Source organism: Cyclopterus lumpus, chromosome 8 (assembly GCF_009769545.1).
Source record: "Cyclopterus lumpus isolate fCycLum1 chromosome 8, fCycLum1.pri, whole genome shotgun sequence".
In the NCBI taxonomy this organism is placed as follows: domain Eukaryota; kingdom Metazoa; phylum Chordata; class Actinopteri; order Perciformes; family Cyclopteridae; genus Cyclopterus; species Cyclopterus lumpus.
Window position 1 is genome coordinate 17,853,881 of NC_046973.1, and position 26,937 is coordinate 17,880,817.

At 43.9% G+C, this 26,937-nt stretch overlaps 1 protein-coding gene across 1 annotated transcript in view; it reads right to left on the reverse strand.

Moving 5' to 3' along the window:
- Window positions 1-26,937, reverse strand: part of col5a3a (collagen, type V, alpha 3a) — a 45,365-nt gene that overhangs the window by 15,249 nt on the left and 3,179 nt on the right. Inside the window, exons 2-40 of the mRNA XM_034540243.1 lie at window positions 21,656-21,823; window positions 21,168-21,384; window positions 20,632-20,794; window positions 15,507-15,629; window positions 13,685-14,122; window positions 12,830-12,937; window positions 12,596-12,712; window positions 12,446-12,499; window positions 12,300-12,341; window positions 11,808-11,870; window positions 11,350-11,424; window positions 11,053-11,136; window positions 10,855-10,911; window positions 10,481-10,534; window positions 10,304-10,357; window positions 10,111-10,164; window positions 9,515-9,568; window positions 9,211-9,264; window positions 8,641-8,685; window positions 7,412-7,465; window positions 7,174-7,218; window positions 6,912-6,965; window positions 6,262-6,306; window positions 5,842-5,895; window positions 5,144-5,188; window positions 4,729-4,782; window positions 4,062-4,106; window positions 3,909-3,962; window positions 3,686-3,793; window positions 2,747-2,800; window positions 2,352-2,405; window positions 2,204-2,248; window positions 1,954-2,007; window positions 1,619-1,663; window positions 1,397-1,450; window positions 1,219-1,272; window positions 927-980; window positions 744-851; window positions 333-422 (exon numbers count right to left, since the gene is read on the reverse strand). Coding sequence (XP_034396134.1) covers window positions 333-422; window positions 744-851; window positions 927-980; window positions 1,219-1,272; window positions 1,397-1,450; window positions 1,619-1,663; window positions 1,954-2,007; window positions 2,204-2,248; window positions 2,352-2,405; window positions 2,747-2,800; window positions 3,686-3,793; window positions 3,909-3,962; window positions 4,062-4,106; window positions 4,729-4,782; window positions 5,144-5,188; window positions 5,842-5,895; window positions 6,262-6,306; window positions 6,912-6,965; window positions 7,174-7,218; window positions 7,412-7,465; window positions 8,641-8,685; window positions 9,211-9,264; window positions 9,515-9,568; window positions 10,111-10,164; window positions 10,304-10,357; window positions 10,481-10,534; window positions 10,855-10,911; window positions 11,053-11,136; window positions 11,350-11,424; window positions 11,808-11,870; window positions 12,300-12,341; window positions 12,446-12,499; window positions 12,596-12,712; window positions 12,830-12,937; window positions 13,685-14,122; window positions 15,507-15,629; window positions 20,632-20,794; window positions 21,168-21,384; window positions 21,656-21,823 — 3,194 coding nt within the window. The remainder of the gene's footprint in view (window positions 1-332; window positions 423-743; window positions 852-926; window positions 981-1,218; window positions 1,273-1,396; window positions 1,451-1,618; window positions 1,664-1,953; window positions 2,008-2,203; window positions 2,249-2,351; window positions 2,406-2,746; window positions 2,801-3,685; window positions 3,794-3,908; window positions 3,963-4,061; window positions 4,107-4,728; window positions 4,783-5,143; window positions 5,189-5,841; window positions 5,896-6,261; window positions 6,307-6,911; window positions 6,966-7,173; window positions 7,219-7,411; window positions 7,466-8,640; window positions 8,686-9,210; window positions 9,265-9,514; window positions 9,569-10,110; window positions 10,165-10,303; window positions 10,358-10,480; window positions 10,535-10,854; window positions 10,912-11,052; window positions 11,137-11,349; window positions 11,425-11,807; window positions 11,871-12,299; window positions 12,342-12,445; window positions 12,500-12,595; window positions 12,713-12,829; window positions 12,938-13,684; window positions 14,123-15,506; window positions 15,630-20,631; window positions 20,795-21,167; window positions 21,385-21,655; window positions 21,824-26,937) is intronic.

The window sequence follows — 26,937 nt, forward strand, 5'->3', positions numbered from 1 at the left end:
ATTAACACGTTGCAATTAACTTTCATGTATTACAATCACACTATGAAAGGGTTAAAGTTGTAAGACTAAAACCCAGACAACTCACACTCACGGTGTGGTAGTGACCTGTCAATCACAAGGAAGTCAAGCCCTAAAGCATACCCTGCTTTATTGTCTATTTAACTCTAAATGGGACTTTAATTGACTAAATAGACATTATACTGTATTGAAGAAGAGTTGAAACTAGCAATTGAGACCATAAACTCATGTTTACAATGTTTACTGAGGTAATAAACCTCCTGGTTGACAGTGAGAGATGGTGAGGATGTGAGATGTATGAAAGTGTACGCTACCATTGCACCAGGGCTCCCTCTGCTCCCTCTGAAGCCTTGCAGCCCAGCAGGGCCACTTTTCCCTGAGGCTCCTGATGGACCCGGATCTCCCTGAAAACCACACATACACACACACATGTAATTAGATAAAAGGCAAGTAGCGAGCAGATAGCGGGCCCTTATGCAGTCATAAATCACACCAACCGGCAAGTCACACCAAGAAGCCCCATTTATCTTTTATGAGCCATAATACACAACACCGCAAGGTTTCCTCTGTTATTTATTAGCAAATTAGGGGGTGGGATGAGACCCAGGAGATAAGATATGCAATAGGCAGTGCTGAGAGAGTCCTTGGGCTGTATCTAATATCATAGTAATAAGGTGATGCTGGTAAGTGATTATGATCCTGACATTATGATGAAAACTACTCACCTTGGCACCCTCCTTTCCGGCAGATCCCGGTAAACCATGCTCGCCCGGTGGTCCTGGTGATCCTGGATGGCCTCTGTCTCCAGTTGGTCCTGTCTCACCAGATTTGCCCTGAAAACAAGCAAGTGACGATAAACACCTGTGTGCACAACAATCCGCTAATATACCAATGGCTGATCCTCTCACCTGTGGTCCTACAACACCTAAGGGGCCGGGGGGTCCATTTTGGCCTTGGAAGCCCTGAAGAATAAGATAAGTACGTCTCAGAGTTGAATCAATAGGATGCACACATGGCCGGTGATGTTAGTAGAGGCCTCCCAACTCTCCGACTTAAGTGATTCAATGCTGAAGTCATAGCTTTTGACGTGTTTGCTGCGTTGACACCTGCAGTAGATCATGTTGACTCTCAGCTCTCTGACAAGTGAATGCTGATAAACAAACTGAATATGTCGCCTTATTGAGATTAAAAGTGACTCACTGGTCCCCCTCTCTGGCCTGGATGACCTGGTAATCCATCTTTTCCGACTGGACCCTGAAAGTAAAGAAGTTCCTTACAATATTGTCACGAACTGAACATATTCAAACTTGAGCGCGAGATAAAAACGACTGATTATTGTAAATCACAGGGCAATAACAATACATCTTAGCCCACTCACATTGGGCCCTTTAGGTCCTGGTTCACCGTTTCTACCCTGAGGTCCTTGGGGGCCCTAGGAAACAATAACACAGATTTGTCTAAAACCCCAGATTGTAGTTTCTGCTGCTCGTCCTGCACTGATTTATGAGACTGTGATGCCAAGATCTGTTTCAGGCTTTACATCTGTGGTCTTAATTAGACACTGTATGCACAATATATTCTCCATGGGGCAAAATATTACCTGTTCTCCGGGGGAACCTTGAGAACCGTCTTGTCCAGCAGAACCCTACCAGTTGGACAAGGCAGAAGACATGAAGACACAAACACATGAGCCACTCAAACATTTCTAGTTGTTCTACCCACCAACACATCTTTAGCTTTCCCAAGATGGTCTTTGAGGGTGAGAGTGAAAACCGAGGCATCCTCTGCCAGCTCGGTGGGCGCATTCATCTATACTTTATGAGACAGCCAGGTGTGTGTGTGTGTGTTCATGTGACTGTAAATGTTTCTGCATACATTTTTCTTTATGTCAGCGTGTGTGTGTGTGTGTGTGTGTGTGTGTTAGTCTAATCTCACCTTTTCTCCAGGCTTTCCAGTGGGCCCATTTGCTCCTCTTCCTCCCCGGGCTCCCTGTTGGAAAACAAACAAACAGTCTTGATTAGCACACGCTTAACTCATCTGGAGGTGGAAAGATAAACGTCTGGTGTAAAGCACTGCAGTGATGCAACACAGTGCCTCCCACAAGTTGTGGTAAACCAATGGTATCTAATTAGAGCAAGTGCAGCTTCACACAGCGAGAAGGCACGGCCCCTATAGCTGTACTCACATTAGGACCTCGTTGGCCCCCGGGCCCTGACTGACCTGCTGGACCCTGTATTGTAAAGGTCCACAATTATTCATCAGCTCCCACAAAGAAAAGTGTACGTATTCTGAATGTGAAAAAAAAAGAAAAGAAATGTGACCGTAGCCCTCACCCTTCGTCCTTTCTCTCCTGAGCCCCCGGCCCCTCCAGGGAAGCCAAGTGAACCCTGGAGACAAACGTAGAGGTTAATCAGCCTCAGCCATCCATTTATCACACGTCACCCCTGATGCCTCATTATCGTGTAATTAACTACTGTATCAAATTAAAGCAAATCTAATCCATGAGGCCCAAATACAGCCGTAAAGACGCCATTCATCAACATGTAATACATTGACGTCACTGACGAACTATTAATAAAATAGACTTTTTTTAATAAGCCATTTATTATCCTTTATTTTTAATCAGACAGGAAACAGTCCAGCTAGACACATCTTGCTGGTTAAGGCTTCCATAAAGGAACCAGAGGACACATTAACTGATCACAATAGCTCGTCAATGCTAAATCACCTTAGGACCTTGTCTTCCAGGGTATCCTGGCAATCCAGGCACTCCAAGTTTACCCTGCAGAGCGACCGGCGGGTATAAGAGGGCAGGAAGAAGGAAACCAGAGAAATATTAAGAATAAAAGTGCACGAAAACCATGTAATTAAGATGTGTATGACACACTGCTGACTGTGCATGCACCAAAAACCGCAGGATGTCTTTAAATTAATGCGTATAGTGATGACAGAAAGATGAAACACTTAAAACACGCACACTGAAATGTAATAAATACATCTGAAAACTGAGCTAAAGAAATGCAACTCTACAACCTCACATTATAATGGCTGTAGGAGCACAACACAGGTTTGGATAAGAGTTTTTGGTAGCACTTTACATTAGATCTAGTAATAATTGGGTCATAATTTGACAATATGGTAATATTAATGGGGTAATAACCTGATAATAATGAGGTAATATAACTTGATGTGTTCACCTGTTTCACATTCCAAACACCCCCTTCTGTTTCACTGTAATACTGTGCAAATTCTATGTTTAATGCTGGGATTTGTCATAAGAATCAGGACTGCAAAATACCTAAATCGCTGTTTCCAGGTCAAATTAAATAGAAACAGGCAACACGTCACAGTATGAAACATATCATTTGTAATGTATTATATATATTTTATTGTAAGTCGAAATTGGTAAACAAATATACCCATGAATACCAAAACTATTACCTTGTTATGAATTTGGAATTGCATAGTATAATATAGTTATTAACTCTGTGTTATCAAATTATCACCCCACTACAACATGTGGGGTGGTGAACTCAGCTGTAATGGAAGGTGCCACTGAGTTTTCTCATAATTTGGCAGCTATTGGATCTCCCTATCCTTCTCTTTTGTGTCCTAACCCTGTCTTGTAAAGTACATCTTGTTTTCTTTTTTTTTTTTTTAAATGTACCTTCTCGCCAGCTATCCCAATAGTTCCTGAATCTCCCATGGGTCCAATTTGGCCCTTTGGCCCCTCTGGTCCATCCTCTCCATGAGCACCAGAAGCTCCGTTATCACCCTAAAGTCAAAGAAATGAGAGCGCACAGGGAAGTGACAATTCTATTTCCGCTCCGATGCCGAAGAACAGAAAAAAAAATGATAGTGAGGCTTGTGATTTGTGGGCCTGTTCTCACCCTGTCTCCCTTGATGCCCATATCGCCTTTGAACCCAGGGAAGCCATCTTCCCCCTGTGACGCGATGACGAGAGGTGATGAATGGCATCGCGACATTGTATAACTCGTCAAAAATGTCACAATCCACAGTTTGACCACAGAATAAAGACTCACCTTCTCTCCTGTGCTTCCCTTTAGACCTCGAACTCCATCTCCTCCCTGTGAAAAGGTAGAAAGACACTTCAATGAACAAGAATCTCACAAATCAAGAAAAGACTGTGAACGTCACATAGGAAACACACACCGGTTGCCTTTCATTTCCAGAAATACCCCCCATCTTAAAACACTGAAATGATTGATAAGTGTGTATTGCTTTTCTCTTGACCTACCATTGTTTTGTATTGAGTGGTTATCGGCCTTACATTAATTTCATACCGATGATTTCCAACCCCTGAAGTACGTTGAGCTAAGCTACCGGATAGAATACCAGATGTGTGACTGTGACAAAAACAAACACCAAGAAGGATGCAATTTCATGACAACCCCACTTGAATTCCTCCATTTCAAAAGCCCACTCAGTAAAAATGGACTGCTGGCAACACACACAGCTCTGCTCTATCTGACTCTGGCAACTCTCCCATCCATCAAATGTTCCCCACCCTTGTTGTTAGCAGTCCCCTATAGAACAGAGGAGAATTTCCACCTCCACCTGTCACCTGTCAGTCAAAGACTCAAACAGATTATCCGTCACACCGTAGACATACTAGCAAAATGAAATGTTGGAAGGAATAAACATCTCAGCGGACAATACTCCAGAGATCAGGATGCATTTATGTCTCACCTTGACTCCACGGGTCCCTGGGTACCCAAAGGGGCCCTGAGCACCTGGTAAACCCTTCAAAAGAAAGCCAAACGGTAGGATTTAGTCTTTAGACAGCAGCAGCAGACAGCAACGATGCATTCATCTGACAACATTTGAATAAACATTGCACTCAGTTATTGTATCCTATCCCTAATTGTCAATAAGCATCGACGTTGCAGATGAGTGCATGCTCCTGACTCTAATGAGCTTATCGTCTTGCACAATAAAGATGATGACATTGTAGGAACACCGTGATTATATTGATAAGAGTGAGCTTTATTGCAACTCAATGTTATTGAGTTACAATAGACAGCAAAAAACACCATGATATTGCACTTATAATATCTTGCTATGACACTACATTTAGATAGGCCGCAGATAGGCAGTTACCCACTTGGATGCCTTTCTCTCCCGCGGGGCCCTCTCTTCCTGGATGACCCTGAAACAGGAGAACAGGAATCAGATTGACCACTGCAAGTACACCCTTACTGTATCACTCCTTCGTGGAATTATACCGACTGCAAACCAACCAGTGAAAGAGAGGAAATGCCGGCGGCGTTGAGAGTGAAGCGCCATAAAAACATCACTGTGTGTCACACTGCTGTGCAGAACAATACAGGGAGCATCAAGTGAAACTCACTCAAATGTGTCCGACTGCAAAGATATTCATTCTTAGAGATGAGGAAAAGCCTCGCGATTAGAATTTTTTCTTCACTCTTTTTTTTTAAATGTCATACTGCTTTGGATCATTTCCAGAAATGTCTCCTGTGTACTGTAGGGGCTGGTCGTCTGGGTCTAGCTATTATGTGGTGTATACAGTTTTTTGCTTGTGTTTATAGTTACGTGTATGTTTTTGCCCTATGAAAGCAAAATACTTTTTTTTAAAAAATGGATTAACAACTTCAGCCAAATGTAAATTGGTTGATGTCGTGGAGCAGTGACACTGGAGCACAGAGTTGACTGATAACGGAGCAGCAATGGGCTCTCTATTAATATGTAGATACTGGATGTGCAATGGTATGCATGCATGCATACATGCATGTTTATGTGTTTGAACTAATGCATGCAGTTATACATTGTGTGTGTACTTACGGTTGGGCCATCAATGCCTGGTAGGCCCTGCATGCCTTGTTTCCCCTGGGGACCCTGCGTAGGACGGAGAGAGGTATGAATACTGAGATGAGCTTTAGATATGAAAGCATACTGGTGCCTTAGAGACCACATTTCCCACTTCGCTGCTCCTCGAACAAACATATTGTATTCATGACCAAGCCCACTTTTTATTTCTTTTATCAGTCTAGCCTCACTGGCCAAGGCCATCCCTAGTGTCTGTTTTTCCTGTGTGTGCTTCTTGTGTATTGATTTCCTGTCTTGCCCTGTCTCATCTGAATGGGAGCCAGAAGTGGTTGGGTCGTACTCTCTAGCTCCACCGGCCTCCTCTGGGTATGTGACGACAGGGGTCACAAGGTCACGGCTTTAATTCTGAAATTAAGTGAGAGACACGCTACGTACCTTCTCTCCTGGCAATCCAATGGGACCCTGAGGACCGTGCAAGCCCTGGACCAGAACAAAGCATCAATCAGGTTAAGTGTCACACGGCTAGGAGTTGAGGTGTTGCTAGAGTCTGTGTGTATGTGTGCGTATGGTGTGTATGAGTCGGAGAATGTGTGGATGTCCTTATGTGAGCTGGTCGCTGGAACGATTGTCGACATGCTGGTAAAGTTAAAAAAAAATGGATTAAATTGTTTTTTCTATCACTGTAATTTTAAAATGACATTTTATTGCTGTGGGGTGAAAACCTTGTATCTCCACAATAAAAAAAAAAGAAATTCAAATGAAATAATAAAGACAGCCTTGTATACTGACTTATATTTTAGTGTCATGGGATGGGATTGCTTGTATGTGCCCAAAAGGCCAAAGAAGTGTCTACACCTCGAGAAGAGCAATTAAACCTTCAGTTGAAGTAAAAATAGAACTGAAACAGGGAGTTTGCTTGCCACAATAATGCGTCTGTGTGTGAGAGAGAGCAAATGTGTTATGCAACTGGCAAGTGATGCTGCATATTTGAAGCATGTCTATATGACTTGAATAAATGTAATGGATGTGTAATGAGGGGATTATCTCTCATCGCGACCAGAGGGCTCTTTGAGCTGGTACAGTACCTCGGCTCCTGGATTTCCTTGTTGCCCTGGGGGCCCTGTCTCTCCAGAGGGACCCTGACAACAACAAATAGTCACGCACTCTCAATCCACATGAACTTTGTCATAAGCTCATTATCACATGACCGGGTAACAGGTTCATTAAGGCCACACTAATCCACTTCAGATGATCTTTCAGTAGCTGAGATGTTACCCCTCGTGCATATTTTCATATAACTATTTATACATATATATAACAGTAGGCAATAAAGGTAGCAGGACTGACCAGGTTGCCCTTTGACCCTTGTAGTCCATCAGTTCCACGAATACCCTGACGAATACAAGATGTCAGAAAACAACGGATGAAATGTCAAATGATCTGATTGAAAAAAGAGACACAGCTCAATATGCTCCTCGTTATCTTCAACGGCATATTGATGATTCCGGGCAACAAAGGTCCCTTTATAGAGATGAAGAGACTGCATAGCTTCTAATCTTCAGCAATCAAGGCGATGTTGACTTACCGGCTGACCAGGTGGGCCAGGTGGCCCCCTTGGCCCGACAAGACCCCGAGAACCCTGGAGACAAAACATAGCAAATAGTCAGGAGCAAACCTGCATTCATGATGAGACGGGTTGAGTGTGGAATACTAAATCATAAATCTGAACTAAGGAGGGAGAGGGGATGGAGAGAGAGAAAAACAAATAATATATTTGTGTGTGTGTGTGTGTGTGCGCATCTGGTTTTATATGTGCTAGCTACAGAGACTGCACTAGCCTGTGTTTGCGGCAGTGTTTGTGCGCTCTGTTTTTGTCAGCCTTCCTCTTTGTAGGCTGGCCAAGCCACCTGTTCCAAAGCCACATCTGTGATCTCCAGGGAAGTGATTGATATGGAAATATAATCATTCAGGCCAGGATTTTATCTCTTCCCTTTCCGACTCTCTCCCTCTTTCCTCTTTCCTTCCCTCTTATCTCTTTCACCACCAACCAAATGTCTGCCTCGCGTTTGTCTCTCGCCGCCTCAACTTTTCCCATCGCTCCCCTCGTCTCTTTCATCAAAACCGCCAACTCCTCTCCTTTCTTGTATCTATGTGGTTTAACACATCTTTCCTAATGTGTCTTATGGCACTCTATTTCTCCCTGAACTGGGTGATCCATTTGGAGGGACAGAACCCCGCTGAGCCCCCAACCTCACCTACTGGGAGGAAGATGGAGTGTGAGTCATAACCAATCAACCAGTGTCCGCCGCAGAGCTAGAAGAGAATGACAGCTTCTGCGACAGTGCTGCACACATCTTTGTGGTTTCTCTATAATCCAAAGTTACTTTGCTGAAGAATGACACGTGTTCTGCATGTTATGCCATTATTTATGATTGTGTCCAAGCTGCACGTCTTTCCTAGTGACCTTTCTGTCTTAATGCTATGGCGAATATTGTAGCAGTAAATTGTGTGCAGAGGTTTTTTTTGTTTTTAAGTTCTCTTCATGTAAAGTATGAGCACTAGATCTTGTGCTTTTGTAAGTTCTTCTGTACGATGTTGGCTGAAATTGATGGTCGAGTTTAAATCTAGTGGTCTCCAACAATCCCCTCATGCTTTGTCGTGGAAATCATCCATGATTCTGTTTTTCTTTTGTGTGAGCGGTATTTCTAAGAACCCAAAGCATGGACTTGATACATACACCCACTCCATTAAGTCTTTTCTATGTAGAGAAGCAATTAAATGTTGCATCATGTCGTTCCAGATGGTGTAACTCACGGGTTCGCCTGGTTGCCCTCTTGGTCCCAAAGGTCCATCAGATCCCTGAATCAACCAAGAGGGGAACAGATTCAACACATAAATCTCATGCACACCTTTCTTAGTCCACCTCAGCCGTGGATACATTCATATACCCACAGACATACACTGTGAAAATAGCTCATTTAAGAAACTCGCCGCCTGACAGATAAGGCTCAACTATCTTGGAGCAAAGACTAATAGAGCACTTTCTTAAATGTCCACCAGCCGCCTGAATGGATTGATACAATCTCGACAGTGCTTCTATCTTTAATATATTCAATTCTCAGCCAGGATGCACTGCGTAGCTTTCGTGTCTTTTGCAAACCTTAATAATGAATGAACTAACGCCAGCGTATCGTAATTATATTCAAGAGTTTATGACTTCATTTCTGCTTTGATCTGTGGTGCTTTGCCATCTAAACGGTTTGTAGAACTGATCCACTGATCTGGAAAGGTTTTTCCCTGTTAACCTTGGGTGATTGGAAAAATTAATGTGTTTTCGAGACTCTGTTTGTTGCAAATACATTTTGCAAAGTACTGTGCACTCACCTTTTCTCCTGGCTCTCCAACAGACCCGTGAGGACCCAGCTTCCCTCTGTCCCCCTACAAGATAAAAAGCATTAGCCACGAGCCTCGAGATATTTGGGACTGTTCTGTTTACAGCAGAGCAGAATCCAGCAGATGTTTTTTAGTGTAAGCTGTCATAGAAATCACAATAATCATGGTCACAATGTGCAAACAATCATCTGCCATATGACGTGTAAGGTGTCGATGCATGCCGTGTTAGCGCGTTAGAACCCAAGTGGCTAAATAAATACCGTGCCAATGCTTCAATATAGCAAATCGGACTCACTCTGTGTCCCTTGTCTCCTGGGAGACCCGGCAGGCCGTCAAAACCCCTGTCACCCTGAAAAGTAAGCGAGTGCATTAAACCCTGAAAAACACACGCACACGCTAATGTGTAAACATTTTCAGAATTGTTCTGAAGGTCTCCCCTAGCAGAGCCTCCCATCTGTTGGGGAGAGGGGGGGTTTCAGATTAGCTGTAGGTCTGCTGAAATGCTGCTTTGACTGATAAAGACTCTGCTGTTCTGTCAGACCCGGCATCAAGGGAGCCTGATTTATTTGCTAAGCTCTTCCTGCAGCTGTTAAGTATTGAGTTGCCTTGTTGTCAATACATGAAATAAGCTGGGAGCTACCTTAAAGCTTACACTTGCAAGTAGCGAGAGTTTGTTATCGTACAAGACCGTGCTGCCGGAGCACGTGTGGCATTGTCATGTGCATGGAAACAGGAAATTATGGGAAACTGAACAACCAACAACTAGCAATACGGTCTAAAAAACGGTCAGTGGCTTTCACACATGCGTTGAACCTCAACTAATATCTGAATAAGCGATAAGGACGTAAATACTTTTTGTTGAGATTATCACTCCTGCAATGCAGATCTTACCTTAGATCCTGTTTCTCCTGGAGCTCCACGGCCTCCGTTAATTCCCGCACGGCCCTACGAGATACACAATCCACTTGAAATAGGTTTTGGTTTATAGTACTCCAGACACGATTTATAGTACGCCGGGTATGCATTGAACCAATATGCAGATAAATTTTCATGGTGGAAACCTGCTTTGCTCAAAATGTCTCACCCTCTTTCCTGGCTTTCCATTAATTCCTGGGGTGCCTTGCAAGCCATGTGGTCCCTATATAAGAAAGGAAGAGAAGAAGACAAATGGAAAGATGTGTACAAAATATGAATAGAAGGCAGGAGGACAAAAATAAATGAATAGGGTCAAAGAAACTAGTAAAATAATGTCTGCTCTTACGGGATGGCCACTTTCTCCGCTGTCCCCTTTAAACCCAGTGGAACCTGGTACTCCCTGTACAATAAAAACAAGCATTAATTGAAGCATAGCAGGAGCATTTGAACTCTTCACTGCAATGTGAGCGGCCAAACAAAGAAAATTACAAATAAACTGAGAGCAAATGTTTTTTAATCTTAATCGTCGGTTTATTTTTGCAACCCTGCAATGATTTCACAAGCAATGTGAACACACTGAGCATGCAGAATGATGAGGATAGGGTGGGAGGAAGAGAGTAGAGCTTGTGCCTGGTCAGGCAGAATGTGAAGTTGAGGTCAAAGGTTGCAGGAGCCCTTGAGGTTTGATGCAAATTGGTCAAGGTCAGAGGAGTGCCTTACCAGTGGGCCTGGTCGCCCTGTTAGGCCCAGTGGACCCGGGGGTCCCTTCAATGACAGCTGGAAGAAAAAAATAATTGGGTGGTTATGGCACAAGGTACCTTTGACTATATGCAATGAATTGGTCAATGTCAACAGTCACTGGTGTGACTTTGTGATATTGCATAATGACACCAAAGTGCTTGCTTCTGGGAAGTGTACCTTGGTCTGTTGCAGTATAGCCTGTGCTTGTGCCTGCTGGGGAGACACCACTGGTCCCTTCTGGGAATCACCTCCATACTGGAACTGGAGTAAATGGAAAAAGAGGAATCAAGTTCCCACTGCAGGATTCCCCAAATGTAAATTAAAGTTCAATCACACAGCCCCCCCTTGTGGTCATGCCACTACACCACATTGGGAATAAGGATGTGCAATGTGTGTGTGTGTGTGTGTGTGTGTGTGTGTGTGTGTGTGTGTGTGTGTTTTCTGTGTGTGTATGAGTGTGCTGTAACATCTCACTGGTAGCATCAACAGGGTTCCTGGAGGACCTGGAATCCCATCAACCCCAGCAAGACCAGTACGTCCTTGGGGACCCTGAAAAGGAAGGTTGGGGACATTGATGAACGTCAGCTACAGTTCCCATGGAGGTGTCATCAATTTTCTTGAGGCCAGTGGGGCCTGTTATCAAATAAGTTACTTGTCTCTAGGAACAAGTAAAGCAGAAGTTAAAACATACAATAATATGTTTAATGATCTTGTCCTTTTATAACCTTTTTATTTGGCTTTAAGAATGTATGTATAATAATCTAAAAAATGCATAAAAATGTAATAAATCATGCAGCAGAATTCAGATTTTCTACCTGAAGCACTGCATATCTATAGGATTGGACAGGACATGCTTCAGTTTGAGGTCACAGTCGAACCCATAGCTCTGTCCCACAGGCGGAGGGTTCCAACTGGAGTGAAACCACACTCACCAATTCACCAGGATCTCCCCTGGGTCCTGGAGGGCCTGTTGGTCCAGCTGTGCCAGTGAGGCCCTGTGAAGTAAACATTCACAGCACTGAAACAAACATCGAAGAACATTACGGCTTAGTTTTTAAGGACATTATTATCTTCTACATACTATTTCCCCCCCCCCCCCCCCCCCCCCCCCCAAATGCTTGCCAATAATCCCTTTTTATTTTTGTATGTCATTTTCTTCTTCGTTGTTTTTGAATCAAATCAATCACCTCGTGATGTGTGTGTATAGCCATCTTGCAGGGCAGAGGTGTATTGTTATCGTGGTCACCACTGAAAACCCTGTTTTCTATTCCAAAAAACACCACATTGCATCCTGGTGGCTAGAATCCAAAATTCTCTACATTTTGCAGCACATCTGGCTCGTTCCTGCTTGCGTAACATTTTGCCACATCCTGTGTAATCACTGACACACATTTTGCATCTGCGTTCAGGCTAAATAGGCATACCTGTGGCCCTGGTAGACCTGGGGGTCCTTCCACTAATGTACCCTAGAAAGAAGCACAGATTGAATGAAATGTACATTAGCAGAGTATCAACTCATTCCCATGCTCGTAAACAATAGGCTATTCATGAAATGTCAGTAGAAGCTCACCGGCTCAATAATAGCAGGCTCTCCCTTGTGGCCCTTCTCTGCTCTGCGGCTAACCTGGGGAAGAGAAATAGGTGAATGGATGTGGATTGTTAGAAAGCACTTGACACGGGCATTGAAGACGTGACCACCCACTTGATGTACGAGATTTACCTCTCCATCCCACGTCTCTGCTCTTTCCCTCTCTGCAAATCCAAAGCCGTCTGCATATGCCTCGTACTCTTCATACTCTGGCTCTGTGTCATTCTTGTAATCTTCATATTCGAGAATCTGTAAAAGAAAGAAGAAAAATGGAAAAACTCCATTCAGGTGTAATGAAAACCAAAATGAGCTCTCGGTGTGTTTGTGCTGAGATGAAGGCGTGTCTTGCATTTGCATTTAACCTACCTCATAATCAGTAACATTCGGGACTCCTGTTACCGTGGAAACTGAGGGATCATCATAGAGGTCCTCATAAAGGTCATCTCCATGCTCCTCTATAACTGGCTTGTCCTCCTGCAGGCCAACACATGGGCTCAAATGAGTCATAGCAAAGATGAACCAGGGGACACTGAGCTCTTCTTCATTAGCGCGCAGCACTTACAAGTAACGGCCCATTTAGTAATGCATGATATGAATGTTAGCAAAACAGGTGGGTTTTCCACGAATGAGTTGATTTTCCGACATACAGGTGTGCAGTTAATTACAACGCTGGAGTGCAATTAGCTGATGGATTACATCAGATTCTTGAGGCATTATGGCAAAGATGGCAACAGCTATAGAAACAGCGTGAGACATGGAAAATGTGTTCACTTTGCAAAAATAATAAACACGAAGGAGGCATTCACAAACAATACTTGTTTGTTGCACTGGTAAGTTCAAATTAATGGGATTTAAAAAAAAAAAAAAACATGTTTAAAGTTGGATGCAGTTGTGGCATTATCATAATATAGGTGGTCTCTATATATTCACATTGAATACATTGTCCACCCAATACTCATTCTCTATGTTTGCATACAGGAAGATATACAACCAACTGTATGCACAGTGGGAAACAATGTCTCATTTGGTATGCGTTCTCCATGTTTTCTGCAAGGGATGTACTATGTAGAGGTGATGATTAGGATGGTGCTGGTTAGTAGTGGAGGTAAGTCACTGGAGAGGGAAGAGGTGCTCTCTATGGTAAGGAGGTATTAAGGATGTGATCAGTCAGAACTGCAAATAGCAAGAGGGGGGGGATGGGGTGGAAGTAAACTGGTCTACCTCCTCGGTAACCTTTGATTCAGGCAAAGCGCTGGGCACCACAGTGGGGGCCTCAGCTGAGTCAGGTTCGTGTGTGGCCATCTCCACGAGGGTCTTGTCGAGCACTTTAGTGGGTATGACAGTTTCTGGGGTGCTCTTAATTTCTGGCAAATCTGTGGGCTGAAAAGGTTCTTGGGACAGATACTCAGGCACTTTTGTGGACACTCTGAGGAAGCCATCCTCGAGACCTTCCTCTTGATGTTTTTTCTTTCTGGATCCCTTCTTGCCCTTGCCCTTGCCCTTGCCTTTGCCTTTGCCTTTGCCTTTGCGTTTGCCTTTGCCTTTGCCTTTAGAGCCCTTGTCCCTCTTCTTTTTGCCTTTGCCGTCCTTTTTAGAGTGCTCCTTTGGTTCATCCGGATGGTCCCCTTGCATCAGGAAATCAGACCTGAGTTGGGAGTTCTTTTATGAAAAAGAAAATGCAAGTTGAGGGACCGGGTGAAGGATGGAGAGAAGAAAAGAAAAAAACACGCGTGAATGAAAATACAATGAGGGAAACAGTAAAGGACAATAACGTGACGCATACAGGTCCTGTGGCAACCTTAGAGGGTCAAACACCTACTGCGATTCCCATTTAGGTGGCAAAAACCTAAAGCAAACATGAAATGGGAAGGGACAAACAAATGCCATGAAGAACACATATTTGCTTTAGCGGTCAGGGGGTCACCCCTGTCTACGAATCCTAAAGAGGTGATAATTCTTAGTTTGCTCTAGCAAGTGAGCAAACATGGTTGTGTCATCCTCCAGAGCAATGTCCATTGCATGTCAGTGATATAATATATGGCCTAAGTTGCTGAAAGTGGCGTGATTTAGATCCACTTGTAAACAAGGTCAGTGTGTAACGGAGAATGATGGGAAGTAGGTCAGTGGGGTGACAGATGTTGCCGTGTTTCTGGACTCAGAGCTCAATGCTCAGCTGTCGTTCTTGAAAGCCAACTGGATGACTATCGACGAGGCCTCACGCTACCATTAAAGAGCCATTTCTGGAGCATAATCAATAACCAGGCGCACACGTGTGCGTGCACACACTAATGCAGTCACATTGAGTTTGCGCGCATGTGAGTGTATATGCACGTGGCTAAAACTGTGTATTACTTGACGCCACACACACACACAATTACAATCTCATTGCCTCTATTCCTCTGGCTACCTGTGTCCTCCTTATCTCCATCGTTCACACACACACCACCAAAGAAACACACAGTCATTTATATCCATGATTGATGTGTTGTTTTTTTATGCACGCCGTGAGGAAGGGGAAGAGCTATTGTATCATGTTTGAGTTATAGCCACCCGGCTCTGTGTGTGTGTGTGTGTGTGTGTGTGTGTGTGTGTGTGTGTGTGTGTGTGTGTGTGTGTAAAAGAGAGAGCACACCTGATCTTAAGAATGCTTGACTGCTGGCTGTGTTTGAAAAGAAGACCCTTATTCTTTGACAGCCTATTCTGTCTTAATCTCTCAAGTCTCTTTTTGCAAACGCTCATTTGCGCTGTACCCAGACCTCTTCTTGGCTGGAGCTGTTGGCCGCTTGCAAATCATATGAGTCTTCGGGACACATAGCTCTATTGATGCACATGCTTAAGCTCCTTTTACTAGTTGGCTGTGAAGCAAGGGCTTCTACAAGTTCACTTTAGCCTCATCATATTTCTTCAAACGTGGGGCCTCTAAAATAAAAATTAATCGAGAGATCCGGACCTTTGTGTCTGCAACTAAAAAGGTGACCTAAAGCTATACGTCATTTTGTCAGCTGTCTGTAGGCGTTGCCTCCCGCTTGGTGGCAGAACTGACCTCCTGCAGGGCCGCGGATTTGCTGTTGTAGGGCAAAGCAGAGCCACAGTCTGGTATGTAGTTTACACAGTAGTCAGCAGCAGCCAGCGGGTCCTCCAGAATCAGTAGTTGCTGAATATCTCCCTGAAATGAAACCAGGAGAGCAGACAGAAATGAGAGGCAAGTGTAGCATATAACGTCAGACAGGGGAGTACAGCACAGTGAAGCGGTATTTCAAGGGCCAGAACGTGTGACACTAAAGACACGACGACACAAACAAAACTGTTCGCATAACTCGATGTAAAGCAAGATATAATGCAGTAGCATCATCACGCGGTCAGTACTGGTACAATCGCTACTGACTATTGCTTTCTTTGTCTGTTTCAATAACTCCAGGAGGGGCTTGATTGTGTACACAAAACAAATCAAATAGCTCTCTCTCACCCCCCTCTGTCAGGACCGTTCACTTCCCATCCGGCCCCGGAGGCGGAGCCAGTGTACATACCATAATGTGCACAGAGACAGCACTGCAGGGCCCTGCAGCTCTGAGCCCAGAGCCTGTGTTAGCGTGAATGGCCTCACACTCATCTCAGCATCACTCTAGTCTTCTGTACACATTACGTTATGACATACTGCTTTGTAGTGCTGAGGTAACTAGTCAATTTATAATCAATTGATGTATTAAAGCACAACATTGTCAAGTAAAGTACCAAACACAAAGGTTTACGAATGATTTTCTTAATTACATATTTCAAAAATATTATTGAGACGGCACTATTTATAAAACACGTTTGGCCCAAATACATTTCAATGGTCATCGTTCAATATTTGAGTTAAATAATAAATATAGAAGTATATTCAAATGATCAATTGATCGTGAAAGTTCCTGTAGTAATTCAATAAAAAAAACAAAATGCAGGCGGCCCCATAGCACGATGTTTGACAACATTTAGATTACATTAACGATAATAATCTATGTAATTGACATGAGCCATTGCGAACATATTGCCTGGTGAAATGTTATCTGGGGACAGCTGGGCAGCCATTTGCAGTAAATCAAGGCAGATTAACTGCTTGATGTTGTGGTAATTATAGTCTCATTGTAATCTCTTTAATAAGGCTTTAGTGGCCAGAGGTGAAATAAATCAAAACACACATATCGCTTCTCCGTTACCCACCAGTAGCTCAAACATCTTCTATTACAGCTCACACCTTATTATCAGCAATAGAAGTCCACGATATAGAAAACTGTAAACCATAGGAATGTGGACCGTGGACATTATGCTTTCATTTATGACATCAAACGTGAAAGGAGTCGTTATCCACTTATCCTTTTTGCTTCCCGTTTTAGCCAAAAGCCAGTGTCAAGCAACGGAAAACCATTGCACTCTGAGGTGAGAGACATATAGAAGCAGTGAGAGAGAAAGGCAACGGGGAGTTAATCCAATCTAATCCAATCTCAATTTGAGATCAAAGGCAACACTTTCACAGAGACGTGTTCCTGTTTTTCTTGCCTATAGCGGGAGGGGGGGGGGGGGGGGGAGGGTCTCTCTCTCTCTCCTCTAGAAAAACACACGGCCGAGTTCGGTGCTCGCTCAACATCATGGATGCTCTGCCGTTCTACATGTCACGGAGCGGGGACTGTTGAGGAGGACTCGGACGCAGAGTAGAGGGTTTTCCTAACAATCATTTATTTTCAACAAAAAAAATCACAGGGAAAAAACCTGGAAACAAATAACTCCTCCGAAGAGAGATGAAAGAGGAAATGCTAAAAAAACTCCCTCGGCGAGGGAAGGAGAAAATAATAATCTATAACTAGGTTCGGCCTAGACAAAACTGAGACCTGGACTTGACCGCGACATAAGGCGTGTGTGCAGGGTGAAAGGATCAGACACACTGGACCAGGACAAGGGGAGACGCCGACTATAAGTACACATGAGGGAAGTGGGGATGCAGGTGGACACAATCAGGAACCAGGGAAGACAATCAGACTGGTGACACATGAGGAAGGGCACGGAACCTGAAACCAGAGGAGAGTTCATTTCCAAAAATAAAACAGGAAGTCACAAAACAAACATGGAGACAGGACACAAACCCAACTTGACATACAGGTGTGACAGTACATTCAGGATGCGGCGAGGACATCTGAAGAGGACATGTGAGGACGTGCTGAAAAGGAAAAAAACCTCAGCTGAATCCATCCATATCTGATGGCTCGCAAACATCCAAGCGTGAGGTCCCACGTGGCGCCGATGGCGAACAGAATACCTACCGCTCTTGTGTGAGTCACGACCTCCTGTGGGCGAAGAAGGAGCCACTAGCTCTCTTCAAAGCTTCTCATTTTGCTGACAGTGCAACAGATGATCATGACTAACCTAACATCTGACCACAATCAGACGTGAGTGATTACAAAATAGGATTTATACCGATTTTAAGTGCCCGTTCGAAGACTACAACGAATAGTCAGGTGTGCAGAGAGAACTATTGGTTCCAGCCTCCTCTCCATCCTGGACTTGTACACCTCCAGAGTCAGGAAGCGGGCTGGAAAGATCACTACAGACCCTTCACACCCTGGACACAAGCTGTTCCAACTCCTTCCCTCTAGTAGGTGCTACAGAGCACTGTACGCCAAAACCACCAGACACAAGAACAGCTTCTTCCCTCTGGCCTTCACTCTGATGAACAATTAATCACATCCATCTGCACTACTTGCACTATCACCACTTTCTGCACTACATCCCAATTTCACTGTTGTTGTTGTTTATATTGTACATACATGTTGCTATTGTTGTCTTTAATGTCTTTATATTTATCCTGTTATTTGTCATTTAAATATGTACGTACGATGAGAGCGTACGTGAAACCGGAGTCAAATTCCATGTATGTGCACTCATTCTGATTCTGATTTAGGTGCAAAAACAACGTGATTGCTAAAATCTTTAGATAAAGCTGCGCTTTATTGAAATGTGTGACAGGTCTTGGCCTCGACATGCGTGTCAACAGTGCGACAAAAAACCTCTCTTATTTCCAGTCCTCGTCGAGACGGAAATGGTCTGAATTTCCCAACAAATAAACGGCGGGCTGGATCTTATCTAAGCAGTCGGCGTGTTGGAGGCACTGCAGTACAAAGGGCACACGGCTGCCAAGGAGCACAGCCATGGCTTGCGGACAGCTTGAGGTTTTGCAAATGCAAGCAGTGTTGGGTTTGAACTCCACACTTGTGTAGTTATTTGTAGTGCAATCTGGAAGCAATAGAGACATTACACGGTCCCCATGCTCCCACGCTGAGCTCCCCGTGCTGGGAGAACTGGGCCTCCTCCCCCAGAACCAGGGCCTGGGAACAGAGGCCCAGAGGTCAGCCCGATTATTCTCTCCTCCCCTGGTACCAGCCACACCCGAGATCTTTGATACACATGAAAAAACAAAAACCATGGATTGGACCAAAAGATGGCTCTAAGGGCTTTTTAAGTCATCACCTGAATGAATGTATCATCATCATATCGCTACACATTGGATGATGAATAAGGATTATGGGAGTGTTTTTGGAGCGAGGCCGAAAATGAAAAGGGAAATTTATAGAGCCCACGGGGAGACACATTTCTTAACTGAAGTGGGAAGGGTGGGAAGGGAGTAAATTATAGCATGGGAGGGGCAGCTGAGGTTCAGTAAGGTGGGAAGGTGGGGTTTGGAAAGTAGTTATTGACTACACACCTAAAAGCAGTGGGTGTTTACATGTCAGGACCAAGGACTTCAGGTTTTCTCCTGGTGAAAGTGAGGACGGCTGTGGTTTCTGTCTATTAGGCGAATAGGGAGCGATCGCAACCCTCCCTCTACTCTCTTTAAGTGTCTTCTCTCTGCGGTGTTGTTCTCTGGACACCGAGGGGACAGAGAAGCTCGACTGAACCGCGTGCCCCTGTCTATCTTTCCTTTGCTGAGCAGACATAGCCCTGAGGGCGTAGCAGGGGGGAAGGGGCTTGAGCTGATCTCTATTTCATGCCGTGGGCGAGAGATTTAGAGCGGAGCCTCATTGGGAATGACAATGGAGCGGGTCTTGCATATTGTCATGGGAAGCACAGAGAACGACTTACGGCGATAAAGGTTACTGCTGAGAAAACGGGTTGAGCTGAGTTTGAAAGCGTCTCGCTCCTCAACGCTTTCCCAGCATATCGATGAACATGTTCTAATGCTCTCAACTGAAGACGTGTATGTCGATGTCAAAAAAGGATCGCATTATTGCAGGTTTCTGGTCGACGCAATTGAGAATGAATTAGGCAGTAACTTAACCTGCGATACAGGTCTCCTGCTACTGTGTGCTAAAAAAAAAAAATCTAATCAAAAACGTGCACAAGAACAAGAAGCATGTCTTTTTTGTGTCAAGAAAAGTCAAGAAAGCAAAGGCAAATTGTCATTTCTTGGCTTTGCAGTGGAAATGATGAGGCATGTCCGAACAGGCTGTGAAAACATGCGGTTAATGTAACATAAATTAGAACAAGATAAAACAAAAAATGCTACAAGACTATATACATCGTGGTTTGGCTTAGACTAACACAAAACAAAGGCACCGCAAAAGCACCACTTGGTTATGTTGAGGCAACAAAAGTATGAAGGACGGACTGTTTTTTTATGAACATTTCTCCGAAATCTTGGACTCAAATTTCTGGTATATTTTCTTCAAGATCTCGACAAGATAAATATGAGCAATGCCTAACAATTGGTGCTACATGAAGGTGTTAATCTAATCGGATCCATAAATTATCCAAATCCGTATCTGTTTTTTTTAAAAAGGTGATAAATGCATTGAATTGGTTCAATGTGACATAGCGTAATACAAGCTGTACAAATGGATCAGGATGGGCCTTGTCATAACATTCACTTAATATGCATTACATATCAACGAGACAGTCTCCTGTGATTAAACCTGTATACTTAATAACACAAAGTCCCCATGATACTGACCCTCATATATTCCCCTTTTGTTTACCTCAATGCAGAAATGCATTAAAAAAAACACACTTGCTGGCAACTGCATTCTTCAGTGCACGATGTGTTCAAATGTGTTGATCCTCTTAGTAACTAAGTACAACGAAGGGACATTTAAAAGTACGACACTAAAGTAAATGACTCCCATACTTAAATAATGTCCTACCTCAAATGCGTCTTCGTCCAGCAGCCGTGTCCCAAACACCGTGACACCCTTTGTGCTGACTACAGCGTTGTCCCCTCGCAGCAGATCCAGGGTCTGTTTCCACTGACAGTCCAGGTAGAGGGTCACGGACTTGTCCTGCACACTGTAGGCTATCCTGTGCCAACTGAAACAACACAGATATTTGGTCTGTTGCCCTGCAGAATCAGCAATGCAAAGAGCGCTTTCAAGTCAAGCAAATCAGAAGTGCCACTGAGCCTGAGAGTGTGAAGGATTGATCTCAAAGGAGTGAAGGAATCAAAGTCAAATCATAAGTCGCAAATCGCACGTGCTTTCACGAGCGTCTCATTCTCTCAAGGTCACTCAAGGTCAAGCACGTGAAGTGAGCTTCATCAATCAGCCCACGTGCGAGAGTTATACACGAACAGTTCATATAAATTACACGGTCGTGGTAAAACCTGATCTATCGAACACACACCACAGATGTCATTAATATCTGCTCGAATGGACAGACGTTATAGGCCCCTCAAACTACCCACTTTCCATCAGCCAGGTTGATCTTTTTGAAGATGGGATACATTTCTGGTGTTGGCTGTCTATGTTGGTCCTCATATAGGAAGACGGGGGAACGGCCCACTTCGAGCCCCAGCTGCTGCACCCCCTGGTCATCGTACACTGAAAGTAGGAAGAACTGGGAGCCTTTTTTAGCTCGCACTGTCGCCATCACGGAGAAATTCTCAGGAAATATAGTTGAATCTGGAGAGGAGAGGAGAGGAGCTGTTACAAGAGAGAGAACGGCAGGGAGCTAATATTATATAACCTGCAGGCACCACCCGCTGCCACTGAGACCTTAGCAAAAATAATAATGATGAGAAATATTGCCCATGAAAGCAGTGAGTAGGAGGAGTAAAGGGAGTTCAAAGTCAAAACTCCTACTATTTTACCACGGGAAGGATCCCTCTCAAAAGTGACACATTTCAGGGCTTATTATTATTAGAAATCCTCATTGTAAAAATAAGTCCACTACCAGGGAAAAGCAGTTGGGTTGGAGCACTGAGCCGAATCCTTTTGTCTATCTTGTAGGCCAAGTCCGGCTCCTCGAAGCCCGTCCTGCTGGTGCAGAGACCGGCCTCCAAGGACACCCCCTCCATGTTCTCTGACAGCTCCAGCACTTGCAGAACATCAATGGGATCAGCTGGAAATGGAGGGGGAAAAAAAAAGAAGAAGAATTTGCACATATAGAGCAAATAGAAGAAACAATGGCGGTGCGTTTTATTTCATGCTCACAGACTCCAGCTAATTATATATCGCTTAAAACAAGGAATTGATCTGCTTTCTTATTATTTCAGTTTCTAGCATTGTATGAAAAACTATAAAAAAAACGACTTATGATAGGGTGAAATTTGTGGCAGATTGCAGCATTTCTTTTGGTATGTCAGTGTAACACGTAAACTGTGCCAGTGTGACAGCAGTTTGTTGTCTGGCTCAGTTAAGTACTAGTTGTTACCGAGCTGAAGAGCAGGGTTTAGCGTGGCTGGAGGCTTCCTGCTTCCTCAGAGTCGGAAGAGACGGGGTCCTCTGAGATGTGGCGGCAGGTGGCCAGGCTTCTGCGGGTGTTATTATAAGATAGGAGTGGTACACAGTCTAACCCATAATCCTACTGCAGGACACCTGACAGCTGACACCTGCACCAGCGAGCAACAATATGTCCGCATCGTCATACAATTTGAACACTTCACTGGCACAAATAAGCACATCAGCGATTCACATATTCTCGCTGCTAAAACATCTGTTCAAACAAGTCAGCGATAGTTCTGTAGGAATCCTTCAAAGCTCCTTTTTCCTCAACAAAAGAAGAAAAAGAAGTACAATGTCTGATCGGATTTTTTTGGATTTGTTCTCCGTGTAATTTGCCTTTGTTTCAGGTGTTTTCCAAAAGTGCGTGTGAACATCTGGAAACAAGACAGGATAAGGCCAATTGGGAGATTCAGGAGATCTAATGATGTGTTAAGACGGGGATCAATTCGATGAACAAATGCCTCCGTAGATATGAGGTTTCTCCCAGTGTTGTCTCTCTCGTTACAATGAGCCCGAGCTTTGTTTGCAGTCTGCTGGTCATGCTATCAGATGTTCTCGTGATAAAGTGAGCATTAGCCAGGATCAGAGTTGTGAGCGCTGCCAGACTCCAACCAGCTGCTAGTGAGAACCGTTTTCAGGGCAACTCGGTACTTAGCATTCCAGGCATCTGAAATGAGGATCCTAAAACCCAAATTGCCTCCTGTAGCTCTTGCCGCTCGTACAGAGCTTTGCCTTTCATTCTCCATGTCAATTAAACGTGTGGAGAAAGCATAGCGATGCCCAGACATTGCTCGCAGAAACACACCACGTTACATTTTATGGCGTTATTTATTTGCATAGCAGAGGCCATTTATTCCAAGGAGCTTTGAGAGGTGGCCCTCGCGGTCCCCTAGCATGGCAACAGGGTTGTAAATTGGTCACGCTGGGAATTACAGCCAGGATCAAACAAGGGAATACATTAGGTACAGATCTAAAGGTATTTAAAAGTATATTAATACATGAGCAGTGTAAACTGAATAATTACAGAAGCCTCAGGCAGTTATATGTGCAAGTGGCACCAATAACCCAGCCACACACGGACTTTTGGGATCATTTAAAATTCTGCTCTCGCCATTGTGACAGTGAACAAAGACCTAAATGTCAAGGAATAAGGTATTGACTTTAAAAGGTCACAGACAAGTCACCCACACTTAAATCACCACAACGTTTCTGATTTCACATCCTCACAGTCGCATTCACATCGAGGCTTTTTGTCTTTTGGCCTGACGAAATAAAATAAATTGACCATTTAAAAAAAAGATAAAAGATGCTTAATTCGATGTACAGAGCATTAATACAACTAGCAAGCAACTATTTGCTATGTTGAGAGCTGCTCAGAGGTAGCATAAATGTTACCAATCTCATATAAAGCACCTTTAAATACCTTTCTGTCAAAGCACTTTGTTATTCACGGCAATTTAATTAGCATTTGTGCGTCATGTCTGAGTCCTAATCTTTAATATTTGAATTTAATTCCAAATTAGGTCTGTGTAGCTCTGTTGAGGCCTTGACTCCAAATCCATTTCCTTTGGGATAGCAAAGTTTAAAGTTGGTGTTTTAGTCAAAGGTCAGAATCCAGTAAAACAAAAAGTCTCTCTCTAACTACAGTAAATATCCATCCTGTTCTTTCTCTATCTTACATACTCATGCACAGGGAGAGAGGTCATAAGGCAGTGATGTTTGGAACAGGCTGAATGGTTCTAAATTGAAGCAGCATGGGTCTAATCATACAGTATCCTCGGGTTTCTGTCAGCCCATCCGGAGCAGCATCTGACAAAATGGTCCAAAAACAAAATAACACAATTAACTTTTCACCAGAATTGATTCATTTCAAGTAATCCAAAGATGAGATGTGAGTGCAACCCCTGAATGAACCTTGTGAAGTTCAACATTTCTTCCTCAACTGCTATGAATTTTTAAAAAATAACCATTGACCCAGTTGTTCCGGCTCTGATCTGTCAGGAGACTGTTGACCTCTGACACTCTCAAGACAACAGTGAACAGTCACGATGTGCAACAAGGCCAAAGGGAGAAATCGGAGACAAGCTGCACAACTTCCTCCAAAAAAAGAAACATTTATGCATTTATAATGATATGTCAGTCAAAACGCGCTGTGAATAATAGGCATCCCACGGCCAAGTGTGCAAAATAAACTGTTGTAAAGAAAGTTTAGAAAGCTGATTCAAAGAACGTGGGAAAAATCTGTGCTGCACTTAACAGGATGCAAACAGCAACATCTGCTGCAAGCAACAACATCAACAAGCTTGTTGAATACATGCATGACCCACATAAACAAGTTCCTGTGGAGTATCCTGTAGTTCACCATATCAATACCACCACCGGTGAGTCTGCAGTCAAGAGGAAAACCCTAGGCTTGTGGCAGGCGGCCACATAAAGTCTGGATCCATGAAGCAATCAATGAAATAAACACATCTATTCCTTTGCTTTGGATCCATTTGTGTCACCTTAAGTTGAGCCAATGCTTGTAGCTTCACATATCCTGCAGCACTGACTGTCTGAGCAGGCTTTGCTTTGCATTTCATCCAGCGTTGTGGCAAATCAAGTCCTTACAGGACCTCACCTGTCAAATGATGTTACTTCTAAAGAAATGAGAGGATGAGCGTAAATTAAATCAACACTTTGGTATGGCCACTGACAGAAACCCGCAACTTTTTGATGGTTATTCTGTCGTCCCGTGCGGCACGGTATGCCCGCCACTTAAAGATGTGGCTCGACGTGTTTGAAATAGCATCGTAGAATCTCAAAGGACTAATGACTCAGAGTGTTTTCCAATCACGCCAAAAGGTCAGAGTACATGGGAACTGGGAAGGAGCTGAAATATCCAGCAATTTCACAGACATCTGGCATTTCTGCCTTTTTTTTCCTTCTTTTTCTTTTTCTTTTGTTTTTTTTTCAATGAGACAACCGCGTCTGTCCAGCAACAGAGCTGCGCACAGTCTTCCTGACAGAAAAGAGCTAAGCCCCCCCCCCTCCACACACACACACTCACAGATTATGCTCTATGCCCCCAAAAATGCCACCAAACAGTCTCTCCATCTGTGAATCTTCCCTTGCTGTGTGACACTTGACACAGTCTCTCCATGCCCCGGCGGTCATACGACTCAGCACCGCTTAGCCATGCATGGACATAATGTGTGCTCTGTGTTTGGAAAGCAAATGTCTCTGAAGACATTCTCCGTGACTCATACCACCTACACTCCCAGCTCAGCCTGAAAAGACCCCTGGCACACACACACACACACACACACACACACACAGAGTACCACTCTGTCAAAAAGGATTGCCTGGGAACTGGATTTTAACAAGAAATGAAGCCAAAATGAATCTGGGTGATGACAATATCCCATCGTATTTTGGACCACACCCTGAGATGAGGGAAAAGCAGCTTTCCTTCTGAAATCCCACTCTCTGTCAAAGATTACTAAGGGGGCCATTGCTTCAGAAAACATGTTTTAAATGCAACAAGCGTCAACACATGTGCCGAAGAATATGTGACACATCCAGTGGAAGTGGTTGAATGAATCAAGACACGGTTCCTCCCGGGCTCCATGAAGAACAGCCTTAATCTAATTAGCAGCGGGTGTGACCTTTTGTCTGGGTCGCGGCTGCGTGTGGACAAGATCACCGCGAGGTGAGGAGAGCTAATACACGCTGAAGATGTAGCACGTGAACAAGTCAAAGATTGAGAAATAAGATTGCTTGCACTCAACATTCGCACTGTTATGACCGAACAGCTGTTTATATGTAGCTCAATTATAACGCCCACACAGGGGGAACAACTGCACTTTGGCTCCTGCCCAAGTCAACGTTGCTCTCTGAATCACTCTATTCTTTTAGCTGTCAAACACTGCTCTTTTCTTTGGTTTTTTGAAACCAAAGAGTAGCGTATTGAAACACCTACAACAAAGGTACATTCACTGTAACGTAAGGACTGGAAGCGTGCAAACAGAAAGGCAGCGATAGCGATCGCACTGCATGTGCTTTGTGGTGGGGTCTGCTTTGAGTTATCGCTCAGAGTTTAGGAGCAAATCAAGTCAGTGTTAAAATACACGACTGCTGCAAACGGCTTAAAACGTATTCTGAGGGGTTATGAAGTCACGAATCTTATTAAGAGACGACGACAGCGACGATGAAAGCGGGCCAACGGTGGCCGTTAATTCATTTGAAGCATTTGTAGCCTCTAATTCCAACATGTTTGCAATACTACATTCATATTAATACGAATACAGTATTTATAAAAAATGATGTTCTCTTGTCTGTTTGACAGGAAGTGATACGAGGCCAGGCTATAAAATGGGGATTCCCCGATTGACTGTTTCCTCGTGAGAATGAAATGTCCGCCGAATATGGGTCAGTGTCTTGTTACTGTTGGTGTTAAAGCTGCAGGATTCTGGTGGCATGTGGTTACACATTTCCTTCCAACTCACATCAGCACCACATTCTTCAATCTCCACAGTTTGTTCTGCTCATGTTTGTTCACAGCGTGATGGGCCGCCGGGCCAAAAGCTGCTTGGCCCATAGAGAAAACACCTGCCTCTTAAAGCCCAGAACAGAACAGACCCTTCACAGACACATTGTACTATATGCTTGTGAGGATGTTCTTTTTTACTGCTCTGACAACAGCAGATCCATTCCCTAACCATAATCTCCACTGCATGCTAACCTCAGCCC